This window comes from Zootoca vivipara, chromosome 6 (genome assembly GCF_963506605.1).
Source record: "Zootoca vivipara chromosome 6, rZooViv1.1, whole genome shotgun sequence".
NCBI lineage: Eukaryota > Metazoa > Chordata > Lepidosauria > Squamata > Lacertidae > Zootoca > Zootoca vivipara.
This window is the reverse complement of record NC_083281.1, coordinates 8709279-8731170: the sequence shown is the minus strand read 5'-3', so window position 1 is coordinate 8731170 and position 21892 is coordinate 8709279. Positions and strand designations below refer to the sequence as shown.

At 43.8% G+C, this 21892-nt stretch overlaps 1 protein-coding gene across 5 annotated transcripts in view; it reads right to left on the bottom strand.

The window, feature by feature from the left end:
• The window catches only part of KDM4B (lysine demethylase 4B), a 203598-nt gene that overhangs the window by 142455 nt on the left and 39251 nt on the right, over nt 1-21892 (bottom strand). For all 5 annotated transcript variants that reach the window (XR_004692781.2, XM_035119108.2, XM_035119112.2 and 2 more), the window contains exons 4-5: nt 21153-21267; nt 20336-20529 (exon numbers count right to left, since the gene is read on the bottom strand). Coding sequence is in view for 4 of the 5 variants with exons in the window: in XM_035119108.2 (XP_034974999.2) it covers nt 20336-20529; nt 21153-21267 (309 nt within the window). In the remaining variant the exon portion in view is untranslated. The remainder of the gene's footprint in view (nt 1-20335; nt 20530-21152; nt 21268-21892) is intronic.

The window sequence follows — 21892 nt, the reverse complement described above, 5'->3', positions numbered from 1 at the left end:
CTCCTTCTCACAGCCTCATGTTGTCTAGGCTCTTTGCAAGTTGGCAAAATGCAACGTTCTGTTCCTGGAGGTTCCATATTTATCCCAAAATACCCCACAAGGGGTTCCGGAATTAAACCAATGAAAATATTACAACAATTAGCTCTCACCAATGATGTGAGGTGTGAGACATAACTCTCAGCTGTCGGAAGTTAGGTACCTTAATTGGGTATTGGAATGTCTAAGGGGACTCCCCTATTCTTCCCAACCTAATTGAGAGAAAGCAGACCCTCAGGTGAAAGAGAGTTTCTTGATCTATTGTCCTCCTCCCAATACATGCCACAAGCCAGGCCATTCAGATGTAAATCAGGGCAATAGATAACACTTGGGCCTCTTTTTACAGCCAGAGGCAATTAACACATTCTCTAACACATTCTGAAGAAGTGTGCATGCACACGAAAGCTCATACCAAAATATAAACTTAGTTGGTCTTTAAAGTGCTGCTAGAAGGAATTTTTTTATTTTGTTTCGACATTCTCTACAGACAGCTATATGGAACGGAGTAGAAAAGGTACAGGCTGGCGTTTTTAAAAGCCCAGTCTGCATTGCTCTCTCCCAACATGCATTGCTACAGAACCAAGGAACCAAAGTTGTCTATTCTACAATTCCTATTCTATAATTCCTGTACCGATTATCATGACACACTTTATCTAGCACAACAGTGAAGTGTGTCTCAGATTTTAGTCTGGGTAGGATAGGTAGGGAGAAAATGTATTCCAAGCTGCAACAATTTAGGGAACACTGAAGTGACCACGCATGTAAAGGTTGCTCTTTTTTTCTTTTTTTGCTTCCCTGACTGAACACACCAAGCTCCTTCCACTACATGGCTTGCCTTCCATCTTCTAAGGTCTCCTTTGGGTTATTCCAAATTTGTTAACAAAAGTTCCACAGAGATGTAGAGTTTTAGAAAGCCATTATACCTGTGCTCCTATTTTGATCCCTACCACCATCACCACAGCAATTAAGTGGTGACTAGATTGCTCAACCTCCTCGCTGCGTCCCTTCCACCAAAGAGCAAATGCCAAGAGTCCAACTGGCAGACTTTTGAAAATGTCACTTCCATCCAACTCAAATTGGAAGGTGCAACAGTTAATTTCACAGTCTCTGCACAAGGCCTGGGCAAAAGAGGCTCCATATAGATTTTAACATGCTATAATTACCAAAACCATAAACAGTAACCAAAAGAAAAGAAGTGGATATTAGTGCATTTAAAATGCCTGAGACCGTTAGTCAAGTGAAGGGTTTACTCATGTCAAACTTAGTGACCACTCACAGAAACAAATACCTACATAACCTCTTCCTGATGACAAGAGCTGAAAGCTGTCAATTAAAAGTTCTGCGAGACGCAAATGTGTCCAGGGACAGATAATGTGAACACTGGCATTTATGTATGCAACCTGGGGATTGGAGAAACATTATCCAAGACAAATATGTGCTCCCATCAAAAATACATGCATCCACCCCCACCAGCAGGGTGTTAATAGGACAAATTAAATTCTGCTCTTAAAGCCCCAACACATCAAAGGCAAAAGGCAGGGGCAGGTAGGTTGCCTGACGACATGGCTCATGCTTTTACTTTATGCTCCAGCTTCTGGGGCTGAGAAACAGAAACAACACACTACACAATAGTGTCATATATTACAATGAGCATGGAGCAATGTAGTTGTTGGCATCCATCTGTCTCACACCTTGGAGCAATGCTAACCTATAGTAAAACAGCCCATTCATTTAAAAAAACATACCAGTATTGTTTATTTTTGTGTTTGTTTGTGTTTGTTAAATTGAAATTTTGTAATTTTTAAATAATAAAGAATTATTTTAAAATAAATAAATAAAATAAAATAACATACCAGCACATCTCAATGACTGTGAGGAAGGTAGAAAATGGCTGCCAAAAAGTGGGTGCAAAAGAAACCATAAACTGATATAAATCAAGAATGGGGATTTGGGTTGCATTCCCTCACAAGCAATCTTCTGAGGGCTGCATGTCAGTGGTGGACAGGGCCAGAGATAAAAGCAGACACAGCAATGGATGGGTTTCTTAACTTTGTACAGGAGGCTACATTTCTAACCAAGCAAAAGTCAGTGGTTTCTACACACAGAGAGATGCATGCCTCTCTCCAGCCAGGCAAGCAAGAGGCATTATCACAGTTTGTTAGGGCAAAATTCTGGGTGCGAGAATGCTCAGCCACCCAGCTCATCAGGCAAGGGCCTGTGGTCGTTGCGGAGTATAAAAGGAAGGAGTCCAGCCATGATCCGGAGCAAACAGCAAGGTTTATTACTGCGCAGCAGGTTCAATGCCAGACTGAACACCGTGAACAGGGCTGCAAGAACTTTTAAAACTTCCCACCACCATCCCATAATGCACATCGAAAGCATCATACATACATCACTTGTGACAGGGTAAAACGTCAGAAAAGGGGAAGGTGCAAGGGGCATTAGCATACAGGTAAACAGGAGGTAAGCAGGATTAGCATAAGGTAACAATGCACGATGTCCCAGGACATTGTTAAGCAAGTACCAGTAAGTATCTGGGAGGGGATCCTTGAGTACCTGGTGGGGAAAAACAATGGGTCCAAGTGTGAGTATTGCCTCTGGCTTCGGAGGGTTGGGAATGGCAGGAGATGGTACTTGAATGGATTATGGATATGCAGAGCACCACCACCCTGGCTACCTGACCTCTTGCTTAAGGTATTATGGCTGTTCCCTGCATCCCTGAGAGCCCTTGGCCAGAGTAGAAAAAGGGGGTTTCATTTAGAAATAAAGATACACTGTATTCATTCATAAAGAAATATGGTTACATAGAGTCTCAGGCAACAGAGAAGGGGTAGGAAAGGGAGCCTTTATTACTCAGGGCTTGATCTTGAGGGGGTTCGTGTTGGTGCGATACTAGAGTGGTGTTGTAGGATCAAATGGGGTCCCCTTGAGGGCATTAGTGCCAATCTTGATTCCCAAATGAAGCCTCGTTTGGGTGCCCCCCCCCCTATAAAATTCCCTAACACAGTTCAAACGACATATGCAAGCCAGGCAAATGCACTCAACCATGGTGTAGAGCAAGACCAGTGAGGGACATGCCAGGGCATTTCTGGAGATCCCAGAGAGTCAGGTAGAGAGGGGTGCAGAACCACATAGCTCAAACTAATCTACATTTGGAACATTTTAATGGTACCCCTCAGTATTTGCAAATTGCTCCCAATCTAGAAACTTTAGTATGTGTACAGGTCCAGTTTCTCGCTACCATACCACTTTGTTCCTCCCTAACCTGCCCTACCCAGATTATACACACTCCTACATCAGCAGACGAAGAGAATTTGGGCCAACAGCAAGCACAGCTCCCTTTCCAATTATCTCATCAGGATTGGGTCATTTGAGAAAGTTTGACAGAGGTAATAAACTGGAACTGTCCTATAGTAAAATAAATGATATGCACAAGTTGCCCTTTCAACTTCAAAAAATTTGGCAAATGAAGTGAGGAAACCTCAATGTGAGTTCCTGCCTCCATCAGAAGCCATTTATTCACTTTATGATTATGACTACCTGCTCCAAAGATAAGATCAGGCATGAATCAAGCTCCTTCTTCATGGGAAAGGACTGTTACCAAGATAATGCAGTTTTATCTTCAACTGATCATTTTACAGGACAACAGAGGATTGAATTCGGTATCTTTAACTAGCACCTGCTAGTGATTTTTAACACTGATTTTCTTCTTTCTTGAAATACATACACACTTACAACTCTGTCAGATAAACATGGGGACTAGAGTGTATTTGCTCGGACTCAAAACAATAGAGTAAAATGGAAAATGGCAGGATCAGAGTGCAATCACACAAAGTGCTCTCACATTAGAAAGCCCAAAGCAAGTAAGGAAGCAAGCAGGCAGGCAGGCAGGCAGACACAACGCTTTCAGGAAGACTAATGTTTGCATCCACCTCTTGCGCCAAGGAGACTGAAGCTAAGTGGTCTCTCAACATGCCCCAGGTTGGGAACAATTTGTGGGTTTTTTAAAATCAAGATACCCACATGGCCAGCCTTTTTCAAGTCACAGGGCCTCAGCCTAACTTCACTGAGTTTGGGGGGGGTAAGGTAGGAGGGCAAACTAGACTGATGTAAGGCATCCTGAAGGATGGGTCAGTACACATGTGAATGGTTGCTTTCTCTGGGACATTTTTTGCTCCAAGTTTTCTTCTGTGAACAACAAGGAAGAAATGCTGGGATTTGTAGAATGATTATGCAGCCAGGGGAGGCTTGTGATAGGAGTCACACTAGGTGTGATGAAACCCACCATTTCCAGAAGATGTGAGTAAGAGCTTACACAATTTGCGCCCTGAGTTCAGAATCATCTGCAAGTTGAGGGAGGAGTAGACACGCTTCCTCCATGGTCAGCCTAGCATAGCTGCACCACCTCACACATCGGGCACCAAGCTGCAAACCTGTTGTATCTCAAACAATAAATTGTTTTGGACAAGGAGCATGACCCTGGGCTGGGAATCCTATGCCTGCTGGTCCTTTTAGCTGCCCAAATCAACATTAATCCACTTACCTGAGCAAAGAGTTTTAACACAGAATCCTACAACCATTGTCCCAGGAGAAGAAATTTAATAAATTCTTGGGGGGGGTGTGTGTGAAAAAATGTCAACCTGTGTATCAGCTGCTGAATGCCTGTTAGATTAAAATGTGCAACCACAAGCCAAGTATTTCAAGTACTCCCATCAACTAGACAAGGTCCCAAATACAGAACACTGGAGGTCAGATATACCTTCTCCCTCACTTAAAGCTTTGCTTCATTCCTGTAAAGACGCCAGCTAAATCAAAAACCTGCATAGGTCTATCTTTCCAGCAACAGCTTTAAACAGAGTAGCAGACTCAAAGCAGAGGAAAAAACCACTGGGTGGTAGGCACTGCCCAAAAACCTTGAAACATTTCCTCATTTCATAAGCTCCCTATTAATACTGTGAAAGTTAGGCATATGATAATTAGGAATGAGGGGAAGAGAAAGTGAGAAAAGAGAAACACTAAAGACAGGGCCATATGTAACAGCTGTTTCTACTCTGCACCAATTTGTACATGCAAGCCGCCCATTTCACTGGGTACAAACACATCTGGGTTTGGAGCAATCTGGCTTGGTTTAAAGTTACCGGTAGTCTCATTATTACACTTGCTGCTTGTTTAAACCCAAATATCTATTTCCTAGTGCTGAGCAAAGGAGAAAACATGCCTGTATTAATGAACTGCATACATGAAGATAAACTTCCAGCAAATACTCATTCATGCAGATCCTTTGGAAAGGGGTCATATCATTCCAGCACCTGGTTATCTACAGGTGTTTCCCACTCGCCACTCCAAAGTACGTCATACCTTGGGTTACAGACACTTCAGGTTGCACGTTTTCGGGTTGTGCAGCACGCCGAACCCGGAAGCACCGGAATGGGTTACTTCCAAGTTTCAGCCCTCACGCATGCGCAGAAGTGCTAAATTGTGCTTTGTGCATGCGCAAAGCACCGAATCGCAACCCACACATGTGCAGACCTGGCGCTGCGGGTTGCAAACGTGCCTCCCGCACAGATCACATTCACAATCCAAGTGTCCACTGTACTCAAGAGTTGCCATCCTGTGAGGTTTGTTGAAGTATGAAGAAACTTGCCCTGCCTACCCTCCCCCACTCCCGACAGAGTACAGCAGTTGGCAGTAGATAAAGCTGGGCTTACTGAGGCAGAGTGGGTGGTCCCATTTTCATTAACATGGATCTGTGTGTGGCTAATGGAGAGGATGTCTCTTAATACCTTTCACTAGCATAACTTTGTTATCAGTCAGGAGACAAGCTGCTTCTCTTCCATAGGGGAAACCTATGCCAGAAGATCAGGTTGGCAGAAGAGTTGCATGGCATGGGGAAAAGACAAAGTATGCACGTTATTAAACCCAATCTGTGATGCTGTCAGATTTCCAGAGATCTTCATTTCAAACTAGGGCCAGGCTATGAGCAGATGCTTTGTTTCTTTTCCTTTTTGAAAAGGAGTGAGAGGGAGGAGAGAGCGCAGCTTTTAGCTGGAGACTTCTGGCTCACCCTTCCTTCCAGAGATGATCCTGACAGACTACGGAGCTGGGATGAATTATTAGTATTGTAGGAGGGGTGGGGAGGAGGCGGTTCCCTCATCAAGACAACACACTGACAGGAGTCTATTTTAGAGGAAAGAAAGAAGTATCTTTTGGCCAACACCCCTGCCAGGGTGAGAAAACAATTTAAACTCCCCTCATTATTCCACCTGTTCCACCTTGAGTGGCAGATTCAAACCCAGGGTTCAGGAGGCACACAGGCAAAAGCTTTAGCACATTATAATTCACTCCTTCATCCTCTTTACTTACTCGGAGGCCAGAATCTCCTTGTTGCTAAAAACCAAATGGCCATTGCTATAACCCCACCTGCTGGATGAACAGGACCATGTTGGCTCCATGAAGGCCCGTTTGACTGTTAGCAGGTGGGCTGGCAGGGTTCACATTGATTAACTAATGACTGCGGTATATGAAGCCTGAAAGCTTGCATTAATAACTCCATGCTGCACTCCTCCCATCTATCACCAAATTACTGGGGGATGCAAACCCTTAATATATACATCATTTCTCCTTGCGAGTCTCAGAGCTACACACAGACTTCTAATGAAGAATTCTTTTCCCAGGCAGTTTGGGCGAGCCAGAGAGGGCAGGAGCAGGCTTCTCTCCACACCACTTGGAGAGCCCTCCCTGTCTCTGGCTATAGGAAATAAACGGGAGTGCGTGCCATCCAAGCCCCCAACTAGCTCATCAATTGAGAAGAGCTTTGCTCTGCCAAATGGTGCTGCAGCTGAGCCATAAATCGTATCACAATAAATCTTGCTTTGCAGGGCCATTTCTATTTAAAAAACAGAAATTTACCAGAGTATAGGGTATGTGCCAGAGGGATGGAGCAGTTCACATTTCATTGCTTTTTTGTATTTTTCTCTTGCTTCCTCCCTATTGTTGGCATCCATCTGTCTCAGGAGACAATGCAGTACACCTCCAGGGGTGAAGTCAAACCACTGCATGAGCAGCACCAAAGTGACCTCCCCGGGGCGCAAGCCTGGGCAGCCTGTATGAAGATCTTGGGCTGCCTAGACAACAAGTGTTAGAAACTGAGATATGAAAGCTAGGAGCTAAATGAAACCTTAAACCTAGGTTACAGGCGCAACAATGGAATGTCTAGGCACACTTTTTAATAACAAGAATACAAAGCTGAAAATGAATGAACTGCACCTAAAATTTTACGTTCATTTTTCACATGGTCCAGTCCTCATCTGAAGACTGCAAAAAACAAAGCCACGCTTCCCCTGCCCAGTCCCCCTAATATTCTTAAGAGTGTCTCTTCTCCAGTCTTCAGAGAGTGGCTGGAAGTGGGGAGGCAGAAAAACATCCTCCTTTTCTTCCACTCTGCAGACAAGCCCTGGATTCTCCCTACACCCCCTTTTCCTTCATATATACAGTTATACCTTGGAAGTCGAAAGGAATCCATTCAGAAACCAAGGCGCAGCTTCCGATTGGCTGAAGGAAGCTCCTGCAGACAATCGGAAACCCCATCGGACATTCAGCTTCCAAAAATAGTTTGCAAACTGGAACAGTCACTTCCAGGTTGGCGGCATTCAGGAGCCAAAACATTCAAAAACTAAGCTGTTTGAAAACCAAGGTACGACTGTATCTTTTTAGCACTACAACTAACATATATTAAAGGCCTATACAACTGATGGCAGAGACACCACCTTGAGTGTCCAGTTCGCAAACATCCCCCAATTGCATCTGAGCACCCACCAAGGAATGGTAACACCCGGTTTGGGAAACACTGGCTTAAACCAATATTGCATCTTTTTATGAAAGTAGCAGACAAACCCCAAATTATGTGCATTTGCTTTGTGTTTATTTTTTGTGTCCCCAGTGCTGCTATGAACATCCTGAAACTTTCTCTATAAGGAATTCTGTAACCTACCAAAGGACAAAAACAGGCATGTCATCACTGAAGCCCTCTTCAATATGGAACTGAGCTCTTTAAAAGTATCAAACACCAAACCCTCTAGTTAGGCTAAGCCAGTGGTTCCCAACAGGTGGTCCGCGGACCCCCAGGGGTCCGCGAGCTATGCCAGAGGGGTCCGCAAGATGCTATTAGAATAAAAAATATATTAAATATATTTCGTATGATAACAGATTTTTTGTTTTGGCCGCTTCCTGCATGAGCAGAGTCTAGCGCAAAACTAGAATTAGATAGAGGCAGTAGTTCTGCTGTATGCCGTTAGGTGGCGCTTTACAAACACTACTGTTTTGCAGATAGGCAGCGCGCACATTCTACTAACGCTCACCTCCCCAAGATGCTTTGCACGCGTCGGCTTCATTTGTGCGCTACTGCGCAGGTACCCTGTCTTCTCCATTCCCCTCCCTCCTCCCTGGTGTGCGCTGCCTCTTTGCAAAACAGTCGTGTTTGTAAACAAAGCGTTGTTTTTCGCGGAAGCTACCGTTCGCGTAGTTAAAAATGGACCGTTGGTTAAAAAGTGATTCGTTAAAACAACAAAGGCCTACAGATGAAGAGGAAGATAATGCATTTGATGTTCGAGCAAGTAAGTCAGTGACTCTCGAACCGATCTTGTCGGTGTCCATTGAACCTAAATCGTAACTGTAAAAAACGTATAAATATAAAATATAAAAAGACTCTTAATTTGGCTCTCACTTTTTAATTTTAGGATTAGGAATTAATGGGGGTCCTTGTCACAATAGCGGCTCGATGAGGGGTCCTCGAGAAAATTTTGTTGGGAACCCCTGGGCTAAGCAATGCCATGAAAATGACTCTGAACTGGATGGGTTTTTCCAAACCTCTAGCTTCTCTAGACTGACTAATTCAATTTTCCCTATCCATTCTCCAGCTTGCAAGCACACCCCCACCCCCACAAAGGGGTTTCAACATTACCAAAAAAAAAAGCGAATGTAAGGCTGTTTCATGCATTTTTGCAAGGCTTTTTTCTTTAACTTATTTGACAAAAGATTTGCATAACCCAATTTCCTCAAACAAAGATAGACAATTTGTAATCTGATTACTAAGAGATCCAGTTCAAACCTTTCTGTTCCTTGGTTCTATACAGTAAATACTCTGAGTTGGGTTAACAGAATTAGAAGGGGCCAGGTGGCCATCTATTTTAATCCCCGGCCAGCCCTCTGTCTAACAGCCTTCTGAACAGATTTCCTACTAAATTTGGTGGAAACATGCAGCCTTCTCCACCTTGGCTGGATGTTTTGGAGGGTGCTGTTGTGCAGCCTGAAGGCTAGTCATGCTTTCTGCCACCACGCCTGGTCTCACAAGAAGAGAACCCAGCCTCCTCAGAGTGAGAAGCTGCATCGTCCTGTTTCAATGCCCTTCCTGCCCAGGGTGTCACCAGCACAGGAGGTTGTTGCTCCACCAATTAAGACTCCATTCTTCATAGCTACCTTGGTCCCTGCCCATAGCCTACTCACTTTCCTTCCCTTTCCTTAGTTAGCTAGCTACATCCACTTCTTCCTATTTCCTGCCTGCCTGACCTAGATAGCAGACACAAGAATCATCCTCCACATTTGTATCCTCCTCCTTATTTTTGCTAGCTTGCCTCAAAACTCTCACTCGGACAGTATTTTAATACAGTGGAACCTCGGATTACGGCGGGGATCCATTCCAGAGGCCCCGCCACAACCCGAAAATGACACACATCGAAGCACCACGTCTGCACATGCGCAAAGCATGATTTAGCACTTCTGTGCATGCGCAAGTGGCGAACCTCAAAGTAACCCGTTCTGGTACTTCCGGGTTTGCCGTGGACATTAGCCGAAGCGGAGGCAGATGCATAATGAGGTTTGACTGTATCCAAAATATTCAGCCAAGCTTTATTTGGAATTATTTTTAATGGAGTGATAGTTTCCTTTGGTTTTCTTTAATATTTGCTAAAATAGTATTTGGGTCCACTACATTTCTTGCTTGTGTCGATCATTCTGTGGACCAACATTGGTATCAATATTCTGAACAGAAGTAACGCCACCTATGCTTCCTACTATCGAACCCCCCTATGATTAATGCCCTCAAAAGACAAGGGGGGTTACAAAGGTCAGCACATAAATATTCATAAGCTTGGCTGTATTTTGGGAAGGGAAAGGAAGGAAGAGTTCAATTGGTTTTCCTTTTTCTCCTCTCAAAAAGAAAAAACATTAAGCTTTCCAGTAATGTAATTTAGCAATTTGCTGCATTTTAATCATTGCATATAAGTGTATAAGGTAATTATATATAATATGCCTAATTGATACAGCGCAAACCTCCCACCACCACCAGAGGTTCAATATGGGAAGCAGAATAGGACTGAATGCAAAGACTGAGGGCAGGCTGGGAAAAGGTGGTAATTAGAGCAAGGAATGAAAGAGCTGTGTATTATAATTAGATGAGGAGAAGCATGCAAAGCAATGGGCTCAATTTGGCAGCTCCCCACGTGGGCGGCTTAATATGAAATTTCTTGGCAGCACAAAAGCTCCCAATGCTGTGGATTTTGAAGCCAGTTGCCCTCCTCCTGAATACTCCATGTTATACCCTGCCCCATGAATTCATGTTCCAGTGCAAGGGCAGATAAGGGAAAGCAGTGCAGATTTCAAACTTATTGCACCATGACAGCTGACCAGGGACTCCAGACTTTAGGCGCGAAACCACAAGGGCCAGGAAACTAGCCTCATAAGAGACTCAGGTGGACTAGAACTAGTTCACTCCTCAGTGATTCCTCATGTTCAGAAGGGAACAGTCAGCCCCTATGACTGGCAGACCATCTGTGTTTGCCTGATCAACAGAGCAATTGATTCTTCTTGTGGCATTTCTGATTCCAGCTTCCATTCATTCAGCTTTGTGCACTGACCTTCAAAGTGTCTAGCAATGGATGTGGCTGCTCCCAGCCACACTCTGGCCTTGGAGGAACCAAAAGCTGCTACTTCTCAGAAATACTACATCAGTTTCCACGTCACACCAGCAAAATCCAAAACCACCTTACCTGCAGCTAACCATTTAGGGTGGCAAAGGAGCACAGAAAGGACACACATACTACTAAATGCAGAATGGCCCTAGGTCAGTGATGGCGAACCTATGACACGCGTGTCAGACGTGACACGCAGAGCCCTCACTGCTGGCACACGTCCCATCGGCCCATTCGCGCTGTTGTTGTTGGTTTTCCCCCATTTGTTCTCCTGCTCCTCCTCACACTACAGCTTGTCTCCGCTGTTAAAACCTGGATCCTTTGTTGTTGTTGCTGGTAGCCAGAGATTGGTTTTTTTAACCCTTTCTGTGCTGTTTTCTGGTGCTTTGGCAGACGATGATTGGGTGTAACAGCGTTCGTTTTTTAACCCGTTCTGTGCTGGTTTTTTTGGCGCTTTGGCAGACTATGTCAGTGCTGCGTGTTAGTTCCAGCGAAGGTATTATTCATCATTTATTTCTGTTCTCTTTCCCCCCAAAAAAAGCGCAGCAGCTTTGGGGCATCCCCCCCAAAAAGCAAAGCTATTTTTGCAGCCCCCCAAAAAACCTCCAAAACTTTGGTCAGCAGCTCCCCCCAAAAAGCTCAACAACTCTGGGCATTGATAAATAAGGGGGTTTTGGTTTTGTTTGGTTAAATAATTAGTTTTTGGTTTATTAAATACAGTTATATATTACAATTATACCTTTTTGTTATTTAAACTATAAATATCACAAAATTATGTGTTTTTTCTCTCTCGAAGTGACACACCAACCGAGTTATGCTTGGTTTTTTGGTGAATTTTGACACACTAAGCTCAAAAGGTTGCCCATCACTGCCCTAGGTTAATTTTAATTCTGCCCCAAAGGTAAATGCAAAGTAGCTTTATAAATACACAACTAGCTGGCCACATTCTCCAATACTGCTGCAGAATTCCAAGGCACACTTGAAAAAGCTAAAAATCTAGAAGAATTGAGGGAGATCTTTTGTCAATCCATCACCTGTCATTTAACTCATTTATCAATCAATTATATTTATAAAACTGCACGATACCACAGCCTCAATATTTGCCCCTTTAAAACACATGGAAGTATGATATAATTTATAATTCAGCACAGGCTACAACACAGTGATTGGTCATTTGCTATTAGAATAACCCCCCCCCTTTTCCCATAACAATCAAATCTTTATTACAGCCTTAGTATAAGATACTCCATTGATTAAAACTGGCTCCTACTGATCAATCAACCCAAACTTTAGTTGGTTAAGCCACCGAAAAAAAATTGCATATCTAATAGGGGAAGGGAACTGACATAAACAAATCTCTGTATACCAACATCCCACACAACGATGGTTTACAATCCATAAGGAACACCATTTCAGATAAAATCACAGCGGACTTTGCTATCAAACTCTGCCATTTTGTCCTTACCCACAACCACTTCAAATTTGGTTATGACCTGTTCCTCCAGATCAGCAGCACAGCAATGGGCACCCGCATGGCCCCACAGTATGCCAACATCTTCATGGCAGATTTAGAACAACGTTTCCTAAACTCCTACCCACTCAAACCTCTCTTGTACCTGCGACACATTGATGATAATTTTTATTATCTGGACACATGGTCAACAGACCCTGGACACCTTCCACCAGACATTCAATGACTTTCACCCCACCATCAACCTAACAATGAACCAATCTATGCAAGAAATACGTTTTTTGGACACTACTGTAAAAATACAGGATGGACACCACCTTATACCATAAACCAACTGACCGACAAACATATCTACATGCTTCTAGCTACCATCCCAAACATTCCATTGTATATAGCCAGGCCCTATGTTACAGCCGCATCTGTTCCAACTCCACAGAAACAGACTCTCACCTAAGAGATCTACAGCAAACCTTTGTAGAACTATAGTATCCGCCCAATGAAGTTAAACAACAGATCAACAGAGCCAGACTGATACCCAGAGAGAACTTGCTGCAAGACAGACCCAAAAAAGAAAATAACAGAACACCACTAGTAATCACATACAGCTCCCAACACATCATCAGAGATCTACAACACATCATCAAAGATCTACAACCTCTCCTAGACAATGACAGTTCTCTTTCTCAAGCTCTGGGAGGAAGACCTTTCATTGCCTACAGACACCCACCCAATCTTAAACAACTGCTCGCCCACAATAATACAACCACCAGACTTAACATGGACACTGGTACCATAGCCTGCAATAAACCTAGATGCCAACTTTGCTGCCACATACACCAGGACAACACCATTACTGGCCCCAACAACAACATACCATCTCAGGACTATTTAATTGCTCATCTTCTAACATTGTGTATGCCATCAAATGCCAACAGTGCCCTACAGCTCTCTATATTGGACAAACAGGCCAAACCCCACGCCAAAGGATAAAAATAAATAAATTTGACATCAGGAGTCACAAGACAGAGAAACCAGTAGGAGGACACTTCAATCTCCCAGGACATTCTATACAAGATCTCAAAGTAGCTGTCTTATTACAAAAGAATTTCAGAAATAGACTGGAAAGAGAGGTTGCTGAATTGAACTTGATTACCAAACTTAAAACCATGGAGAGACCTGGTCTGAATAGAGACATTGGATTCTTATCTCATTATACATGATTCTTTAGCCATCTCACCCCTTGCTTTTTCCTGTAAGACCAATTGCAGTCGTTAACAGTCGTCAACAGGTTTACCACAACTATCAGCCAATCACCCATTCCCACTACCCTTCTGAGTAATACCCCTCTCCACCCTCTCACTATATTTAAAGGTCTGGTGACTTCTGCTTCAGTGTATCTGAAGAAGTGTGCATGCACACAAAAGCTCATACCAATGACAAACTTAGTTGGTCTCTAAGGTGCTATTGGAAGGAATTTTTTTATTTTGTTTCGACTACGGCAGACCAACACGGCTACCTACCTGTAACTAAAGATTTTATTGTGAAGGGACTATTTTTAAGGCATGGAAGGGCAGTCATGTAGAAATGAGTGCAATGTCCTGATGCATAAATATCTCCTGCCAGTGGCTGTTAACACCAACTCTGCCTCTGTTATTGCACAGCATGACTTCCAAACTGGTGGAGTTCGTAACTCTCTTCACTCCTACTATTCCCTGAGGTACTCTAATATTATCACTACCAGGGTCGAAGAGTCTATAAAAAGGATGAAGGGAGCTGGGAAAATTCCACAGAGGTAGAACCAGGGAAGGAGAGTCACGGAATCATCATTAACAACCATTTCTGACAAAAGGCAGCCAGCTGCACCAGTCTTTTTTTCCTTGAAATCGAAGAGCTCCCCCTGCTGACTTATGGCATCCTTATAATTTGCAATAGCAAGAATGGTGGTCTGTGTTGGTCTCACAGAAATTAGGATCACTGAAATACCGGTAGTATCATATTGCTTCCAGCCTGGAGCTTAAACCTGGAGAGGGAGGGAGCACAACTCAGTGGTACAGTGCATAGAATGCAGATAGCAGGTGGTGGGGAAAACCCCTCTTGACCTGAAACCATGGACAGCTGCTGTCAGGCGAGTAGGAAAATCTAGGTGAAATGGACAAATAGCCCGACCCTCATTTTTGCAGTACTCTTTCATCAGACAGGTAATGTAGTATTCAGAACATTAAAAAGGTGGGGACAACGTCCTTTTTTATTTATTTGTTCCACTACATCCCAACTACTTAGTCCCCCAAAAGAGGCTCTTAATGAATTAACGCAAGAACAGAAGCACTCATATGATAAAGCAATAAGATGCATAAAGTAAGAGACTGTGTAAAAGTGAAGGATAAAAACTCAAAAGGTCTGACAAAAGAAAAAAGTTTCAACTCCCTTTCTCAAAGGGCATGGATCTAATGAGTTTCCTTTTGGGAAGGAATTCCATGGTGCTGGAACTTCCATTGACTCCTGGTTCACACATACTGCTAAGCCAAACAAGTTGCCCCATAGGCAATCAAACAAATCACAGCTTGTTTCTACCTCAATTAACTATAGCCTTAGGTGCAAACCAGGCATTAAAAGGCACTACTTTCTGGTAGATGGCAAGTCTTGTCTCTTGCAGTGTATGGAATCCATGCAGGATAGTGGATTCTAATCCAGTTTTTGAAATAGAGCAAGTCAACACCTTAACCAGAAGCTGCATTCAGCTTAAAAGCAACTGTTCTGCTTTCTATGCCATGTTAACAAGCATGCAGTACAATCCTATCTTCAATGGGGCTTGCTCCCTGGTAGGAGAGTACGAATTCGCTAGACGAATTTAATTCGTTCCACGGGTCTTTTCTTATAACGAAAAATTCGTCTAGGAATGCATTGAATTTTATTTATTTATTTATTTTGCCCATAGAAATGCATTAATTGAATTTCAATGCATTCCTATGGGAAACCGCGATTCGCTAGACAAATTTTTCATAAAACGAATTCGTCTAGCGAGGCAACCTCCGCTCGAAAAACCCTTTCGTTAAGCGGAAATTTCGTTAAGCAGGGCATTTGTTAAGCGAGGCACCACTGTTTAGTGGTGGAGCCCTAAGGCACTTGCGAAACAAAGCAAAAAGCTGCAACCCTCTAGACAAGGTTCTGAAATGGTGTGTGAGCAAGCCCTGGCTCAGACATACATGTAACACTGTGTGATTTCTCTACACTTAGGTTACCATACAGCTGATTAAAAGCAGTTGGAAGCATGAACTGACTCCTGAAAAACAATTAGTTTGATTTTGTATCATAATTCTGTTTGGGGTTTTACTGACATCCTATTTGAGAAACACTAACGACCCCTGATGACGCATAGTCAAGTGGGAAATATGCATGTGTAAACCAGCTCTGCAAACGACGTTATAAACACATGTTGTAATGGTGGTTTCCACCTGCGTGGGCAGGAACCAACTTGCTGTGCTTTATACTTTTCATTAGGTAGGGTCTGGGGGCTAATTGTACAAAGCAACTTGATTCATCATAGGCCAAAACATCCACCTCTCTCATCCCTCAGTCAAACTCCTGATGCCCGCTGAGTCACCTTCATCACCAAGCCCTGCTTCAATGGCAGGGGGTCAGCTTATGGGAATCTCATTAATGAATGCAGATCTATGCTGCAACAGCTTTAGAGGAAGAGCTGGCTGTCCTTGGCAAAGACGTACCCTGGAAGCATGTGTGAAGCTGGCTTTTCTTTCTTTTTTTTAATCAATCTCAGGAGGACAGAGTTTCAAATCAGAAATCCCAAGCCCTCCTGCATTGGCCAGAAGAGGTTTCAACTAATCTCTGTTAATAAATCTTTGCCCAGAAAGCCCAACTGCTTTTGGCCTTAATACAAAAGCAACATCTGCTAGAGTGGTCTTCTGATTACAGAACCCCCATCAGGAAGCAGGATTAGTCTTCTCTTATCAAAACTGCGCGGGCTCAGAGGGTATACTCAGACCTCCCTTTAATGCTGGACTAAGTAGCACTGAATCCAGCCAAGTATTAGCGCTGCATTTGCTAGTGGGCTTCTGTTCTGTTTCCACCTGACAGTTCTGTGCAAAGACAATCAATCCTAGCCTATTCCTGAATGGAATAGGCTCTAACCACAGTGCATGGAATATAATCCATTCAGCTGAATTTATATAAAGAAACAGTAAACATTCACATGAGCAACAAATGCTGAAAAATGCAAAGTAATCCAATTGGCACATCCTACAGATTAGAGAGGGGGAGGAAGTCAGAAAAGAAAAGGGTTGGTCAGATGCAAAGCGCAGACTATGCAAAGGAAGCAAGAATCTTCATACCCAGAGGCAGATCTTGGAATACAATTGCGGTTCGAGGACCCGCCCCCCACGAGAAATAAAGACACAGTGACACATGGTATTTGAGTTAATGGGTAAAATAAGGCCACAACTTTATTGGTTAGAGCAAGTGAGAGGTATTGGCTTAGGCATTGGACTCCCTAGCAAGCATGACTCCACCCCGCTCTGCGGGGGGTCATATCAGATTAACACCCCGAGGAAGGAGCCTGTTGATGCAAATACAACTGAAAGCTCCCCCTGGTGTTACCAGGGTCGTGCCATGGCCCTAGCCCCCAGCAGGGCGTCGGACAGGATTCACGACCGCCGGATCCCTTAAGGGGATACCCCTATAAGAGGAGGGTTGGATGATGGCCACAACCAGTCCTCGAACACACCAGACAACTCCATATTTCAATGCCTACTGCCACCCGAGCCAAGAGGCTCGCCGCCAATACCCTCACCGCTGTAACCAAGCCCTAATGCTTCGTGTGATATCAGCTAGCCAGATGTCATTTCCTTGATTAGAAAGATGCACGCCATCAGCAGCAGCAGAAGGGGAGAAATGGATGCTGCCGCGCTGTTTTAAAGCAGCTAAGCCCTGCCCACGAGCTGGCCCTATTGGCCAGCCAGGGGCCTGAGCGCAGCAGCAGGCATTGGTGAAGCAGGGGGCCGAACACGTCCCCCTGCTTGGCACGCAGAGCGGGTCCCGCCCACAAAGTCTCCCCTCTCTGAAGAGGAGAGATCTTCCACTACTAAATCAGTTTGATGTCTTTTTCACAGAGGAAGAGCCCAATGTCCTCATGCCCCTTTGTAAACCACTGCATCCAACGTGCAACAGATAGAAACACAACTGCTCATTCACCTTGGTGTAACCCTGCAAGGCGAGTCTGGTGCTACAGCTCCCAACCAAGGAACTCAGTGAAGTACAATTTACCAAATAGGCTGATGGTCTCAAAGCAGTCTCAGTACCCCTCAAACTACAGTTCCCAGGCTATTTTATTCTATTTTACTTATTTTAGTGAGGGGGAGAGGAGATATGACAGTCAAATGGGACTTAAGTCAATTGAAATTGGTGTTGTACATGTACCATCAAGTGCAAACCATTCCAGTGGAAGGATTTTGGTTCACAACAAATAGTATTTTCCCTGACCTGCATACAGAACACAAATATAGGAAGTTGCCATATAGAAGGGCAAACCATTTGTCGATTGAGCCCATTATCATTTACTCTGACCAGCAGCATCTCTTCAGAGTCTCAGGGAGAGGGAAGACTTTCCCATCAACTGCTACCAGATCCTTTTAACAGGATGCACCAGGGAGTGAATCTTGGACTTTCTGCATACAAAGCAGGTGCTCTGAGTTATGGTCCCTCTGCTTTCTGGAGGCTTTTATATTGTGCTCCTGTTTTACAAGGTGCAAACCGTTCTGCCTTTGCTACTGCTGAAGGATATTAATGTAGAGAAAAAGACAAAGGGTTACAAAATCCCTTTGTGTGTTTGCAATGGATGGGGTAAGGCAGAGCCATCAGGATAAAAAGAGAGGTGCAAGGAGGAGCAAATTGACTGGAAGGTCTAGCTGCAACTCAGAACAGCGCTCCTGATTTCAACCACCACACCCTCCACTTTGAATAAATCACCACAGTACGTGAGAATTATATTGCTACTATTAACATTATTAATTTCATTTGTAAAGGCTACTACAAAAAGGCTCAAGGCAACCTACAATACAAAAAAAACCAACTAAATAATTAAAAGCAAACACTCAAAATGATCATAAACTAATTCTAAAAGAAACAGACAGAAACTTGATCCTCTCATCACATATACAAGCCAGCTAAAACAACCATAAGAGTAACAGAGAAGTTAACAATCAAATGCCTGGGAGAAGAGGAAAATCTTCACTTGATACCAAAAAGATGTTAATGCAAGGTTCTAGTGCCACTTATGCTAGTCCAACAGGGGAAGAACTTTGCTAAGGATTGCCTTTACCTCTGTAGATCTGAAAACTAATGAAACAGAGGAAAATTAAAGTAGGAAAAATATACTCCTTTCCTGTCTTATGGCTTTGTCAGAAGCTCAGCCCCCAGCCCCATTAGCATGCTAAAATCAAACCACTGAAAATATAGTTGTGTGTCTAAAGAATCAAGAGAACTTCTAGCTTTGGAACTAGCACCACCTAGCGGAGGCCAGGAGGCAAATAAAAGCAAGATTTTTTGAGCTTTCAAAAATAAAGAGATGAGCTGTGAGGGGGTACAATAAATCGATCTCTAAGTAAAAGCAGTGTGCTTCAGAAACAAAAAAAGTGCCCCTGGAAGCAGTATGTCTTTTGGACTAAATGTGAAAAAATGTGAAGCCATGGGGGTTTTTTATTTAAAAAACAACAACTACACCATGACACCAAAACCCTAGGGTTGATTAGTCCATTCCAATGCGGAAGGCATAGGAATTCTGGCGTGCTCTGGTCCATGGGGTCCCAAAGAGTCGGACACGACTAAACGACAACATGCGGAAGGCAATGGCAACTGCAAAATGGTCTCATTAATTGGGGTCTGAGCCATGCTCCTGGCACCTCTTGCACACCCTCAGGCACTGGCATCCTGGAGACCAGTAGTGCCAATGGGAAATAATATTGCAGAAAATAATCTTGTCACAGTGCTCTGGCAGACAACGGCTTTTCTAGTGACATTTCAGATCCACTTTGCCTGGAAATGTCAGTATTTATAAGTTGCATCACTAATCTCAGGAAAGCACACCTTTGGGACATCCATCAAGTTGCCATGCATTAAATAAAATTTAAAAAACCATGCACCCAGGAATCAGAAGGCTGCCTCTTCCCTGACAGCTCTTTTCCACATCAACAGTAGCATATATGGACATACCATTCACTTATAAAGCTACAGAAGTAGCAAAACTCCCAGCCCGTATGCCTGCCCATTTCTCAACTTAACAGGTTCTGACCATTGCAGATTTTTCCCCAAAAGGCAGTGTGCCAAGAGTATGACAAGACATGACATACTCACGCTTTGCATCACTGCAGCAGGAGTTTGCCAAACATGAGATTACCAGAAACTGCCTGATTCGCATATTCCTATATTTGCCTGATATTATTTTTTCCTGGGTGCTGAAGCAGAATTGTAGGTTTTTGGAGTCACATCACAAGCAGGATTTCTCAACTGTTGTATGTGATCGGATTCTGTCCCTTACTCTGCAGACACTTTCAGGTGACACACCCATTCTCTGGATGATCTCTGTGCAAAGGGTGAGGTTTCACTAGGACACTGGACCACATAGCCCTGCTATGTACCAGGAGACTGAACCACTCAGCTATGGCCCTTCCAGCTTTGGTAGGTAATGTTTCCTTAGTTCAAGGCTTGTGGTTCCTTGGTACAGAGCATCCAGGGGCGGGATTTGAGCGCAAAGCAGCTTTGCTGGAATGCCAACCCTCCTAATGGTCCTGCTTTGGACCCAGATGGCTTTGTGGTCTCTTTTATAATGCTAAATACCCACCCACAATATACTCACCAAGATTTGGGCTCTCCAAAATGCAGGTAGTTGATGCTGTAAAGATCCATGTCCTCTGTATGCCAAGCAAATGTGGTTTTCCACATCCCAAAGTAGAGGTAGGGGGTGTTCACACCTTCAATGATAATTCCACACTGATGTTCCACCATATCTAGTAGAGTGTTCAGATTCCCAATATTCCACTGTTCCACATCCTATAGGAGGAGAAATAAGCCACTCTCAGGAGGGGAAGCAGGAGCTCCTTTTGCTTAGGGACAGAGGGGCTGCTGACTGCCACACCCACATGCAATGTCTTAAGGAAACACTTCTGGCAAGAGCAGGGTGTCTGCAGCCATTACCAACAGCAGGGGTATGGGACATGCAATGGCCCACCAGACAGCAGGTCTGGGGGAAAGAACTGGCATACACACACACACCATCAAACAGGTACAAAAACTCCCCTCTGCAACATGAATCACTCTCCGCCAATGTTAAGGAGAGATCTGATTCACAGAAGAAGGGGGGGAAGGATGACAATGGAAGTTGGAAAAGGGAGACAAATCATGACTGAAACCTACTCTAAGTATAATGCACATATGGCTATATCCACAGATTTCTGCTTAAGGGTCACCAACCATGTGAACTTTGCAAATTTAAAGCCAGTCACAGCTCCTGACTAAGGAATCACAAGAAATACAGTACTTTTGAAAGAATCCAGAAATCTCTACAAAAAAGGTACTCAGCACTTCCATTTAATTAGAATTACAATTAAACCTGCTTCAAACTGATCTGGGTCTGCAGAGTGGACACACACTCATCTCATCTCATTGTCGCTTACTGCATCATAAAGGGAACCGCTGATATCTGCTCCATAAATAGGAGACACAAAAGTCAGATTCTTCCAGTATTTGCGTTCCAAGTCATCAAAATCCTGGTGCCGGGGGGTACAGTACCTGGTAAATGAAAAAGAAGAGGAAGCAAAAGATTAGACATGGCAAGCCCACTTAATCTCACATACTCAATATGGGCCTTGTACTACACACACCTGGTCACTTTTATAAGGAATGTGCTTCTATGTGGGAAACAGTGTGCAAACAACACAGCTGCAGTCACGTGACACACATATACATGTGGAGGAGGTTTAAATCTCTGGAGCTGGCACATAGGGTTGAAACTGTCCATTACTTGCTACAGAAAAGCAATTTCTATGTAAAGATTTATTCCACCTGACAAGCCATATCAGGGTAACTGGACTACTGGGGAGCCTCTCCCTCCCCCGCCCCCCAATGTGGCTTAGCCAGTTACCTTAAAAGCACCAGAATTGTGGTAGCTGATGATTACAGCCAAAAAAACGCAAAAACAAACACAGAGAGAGAGACAAAATTTAGGTTACTCTTCTTTGCTCAACAGCAGGGCCATCCAGCCTTTTATGACCAGTCCCATATTAAGAACCATGCGGGAAAGGTGATTTAGCCGTGTGTACTTCAGAATGCACCTGTGGGAATCACTTCATTTGATGCACCTTCCCTTTCTCCGATTCCTCCTGAAGCTGCCCTCATTCTTCAAACCCCATTAGAC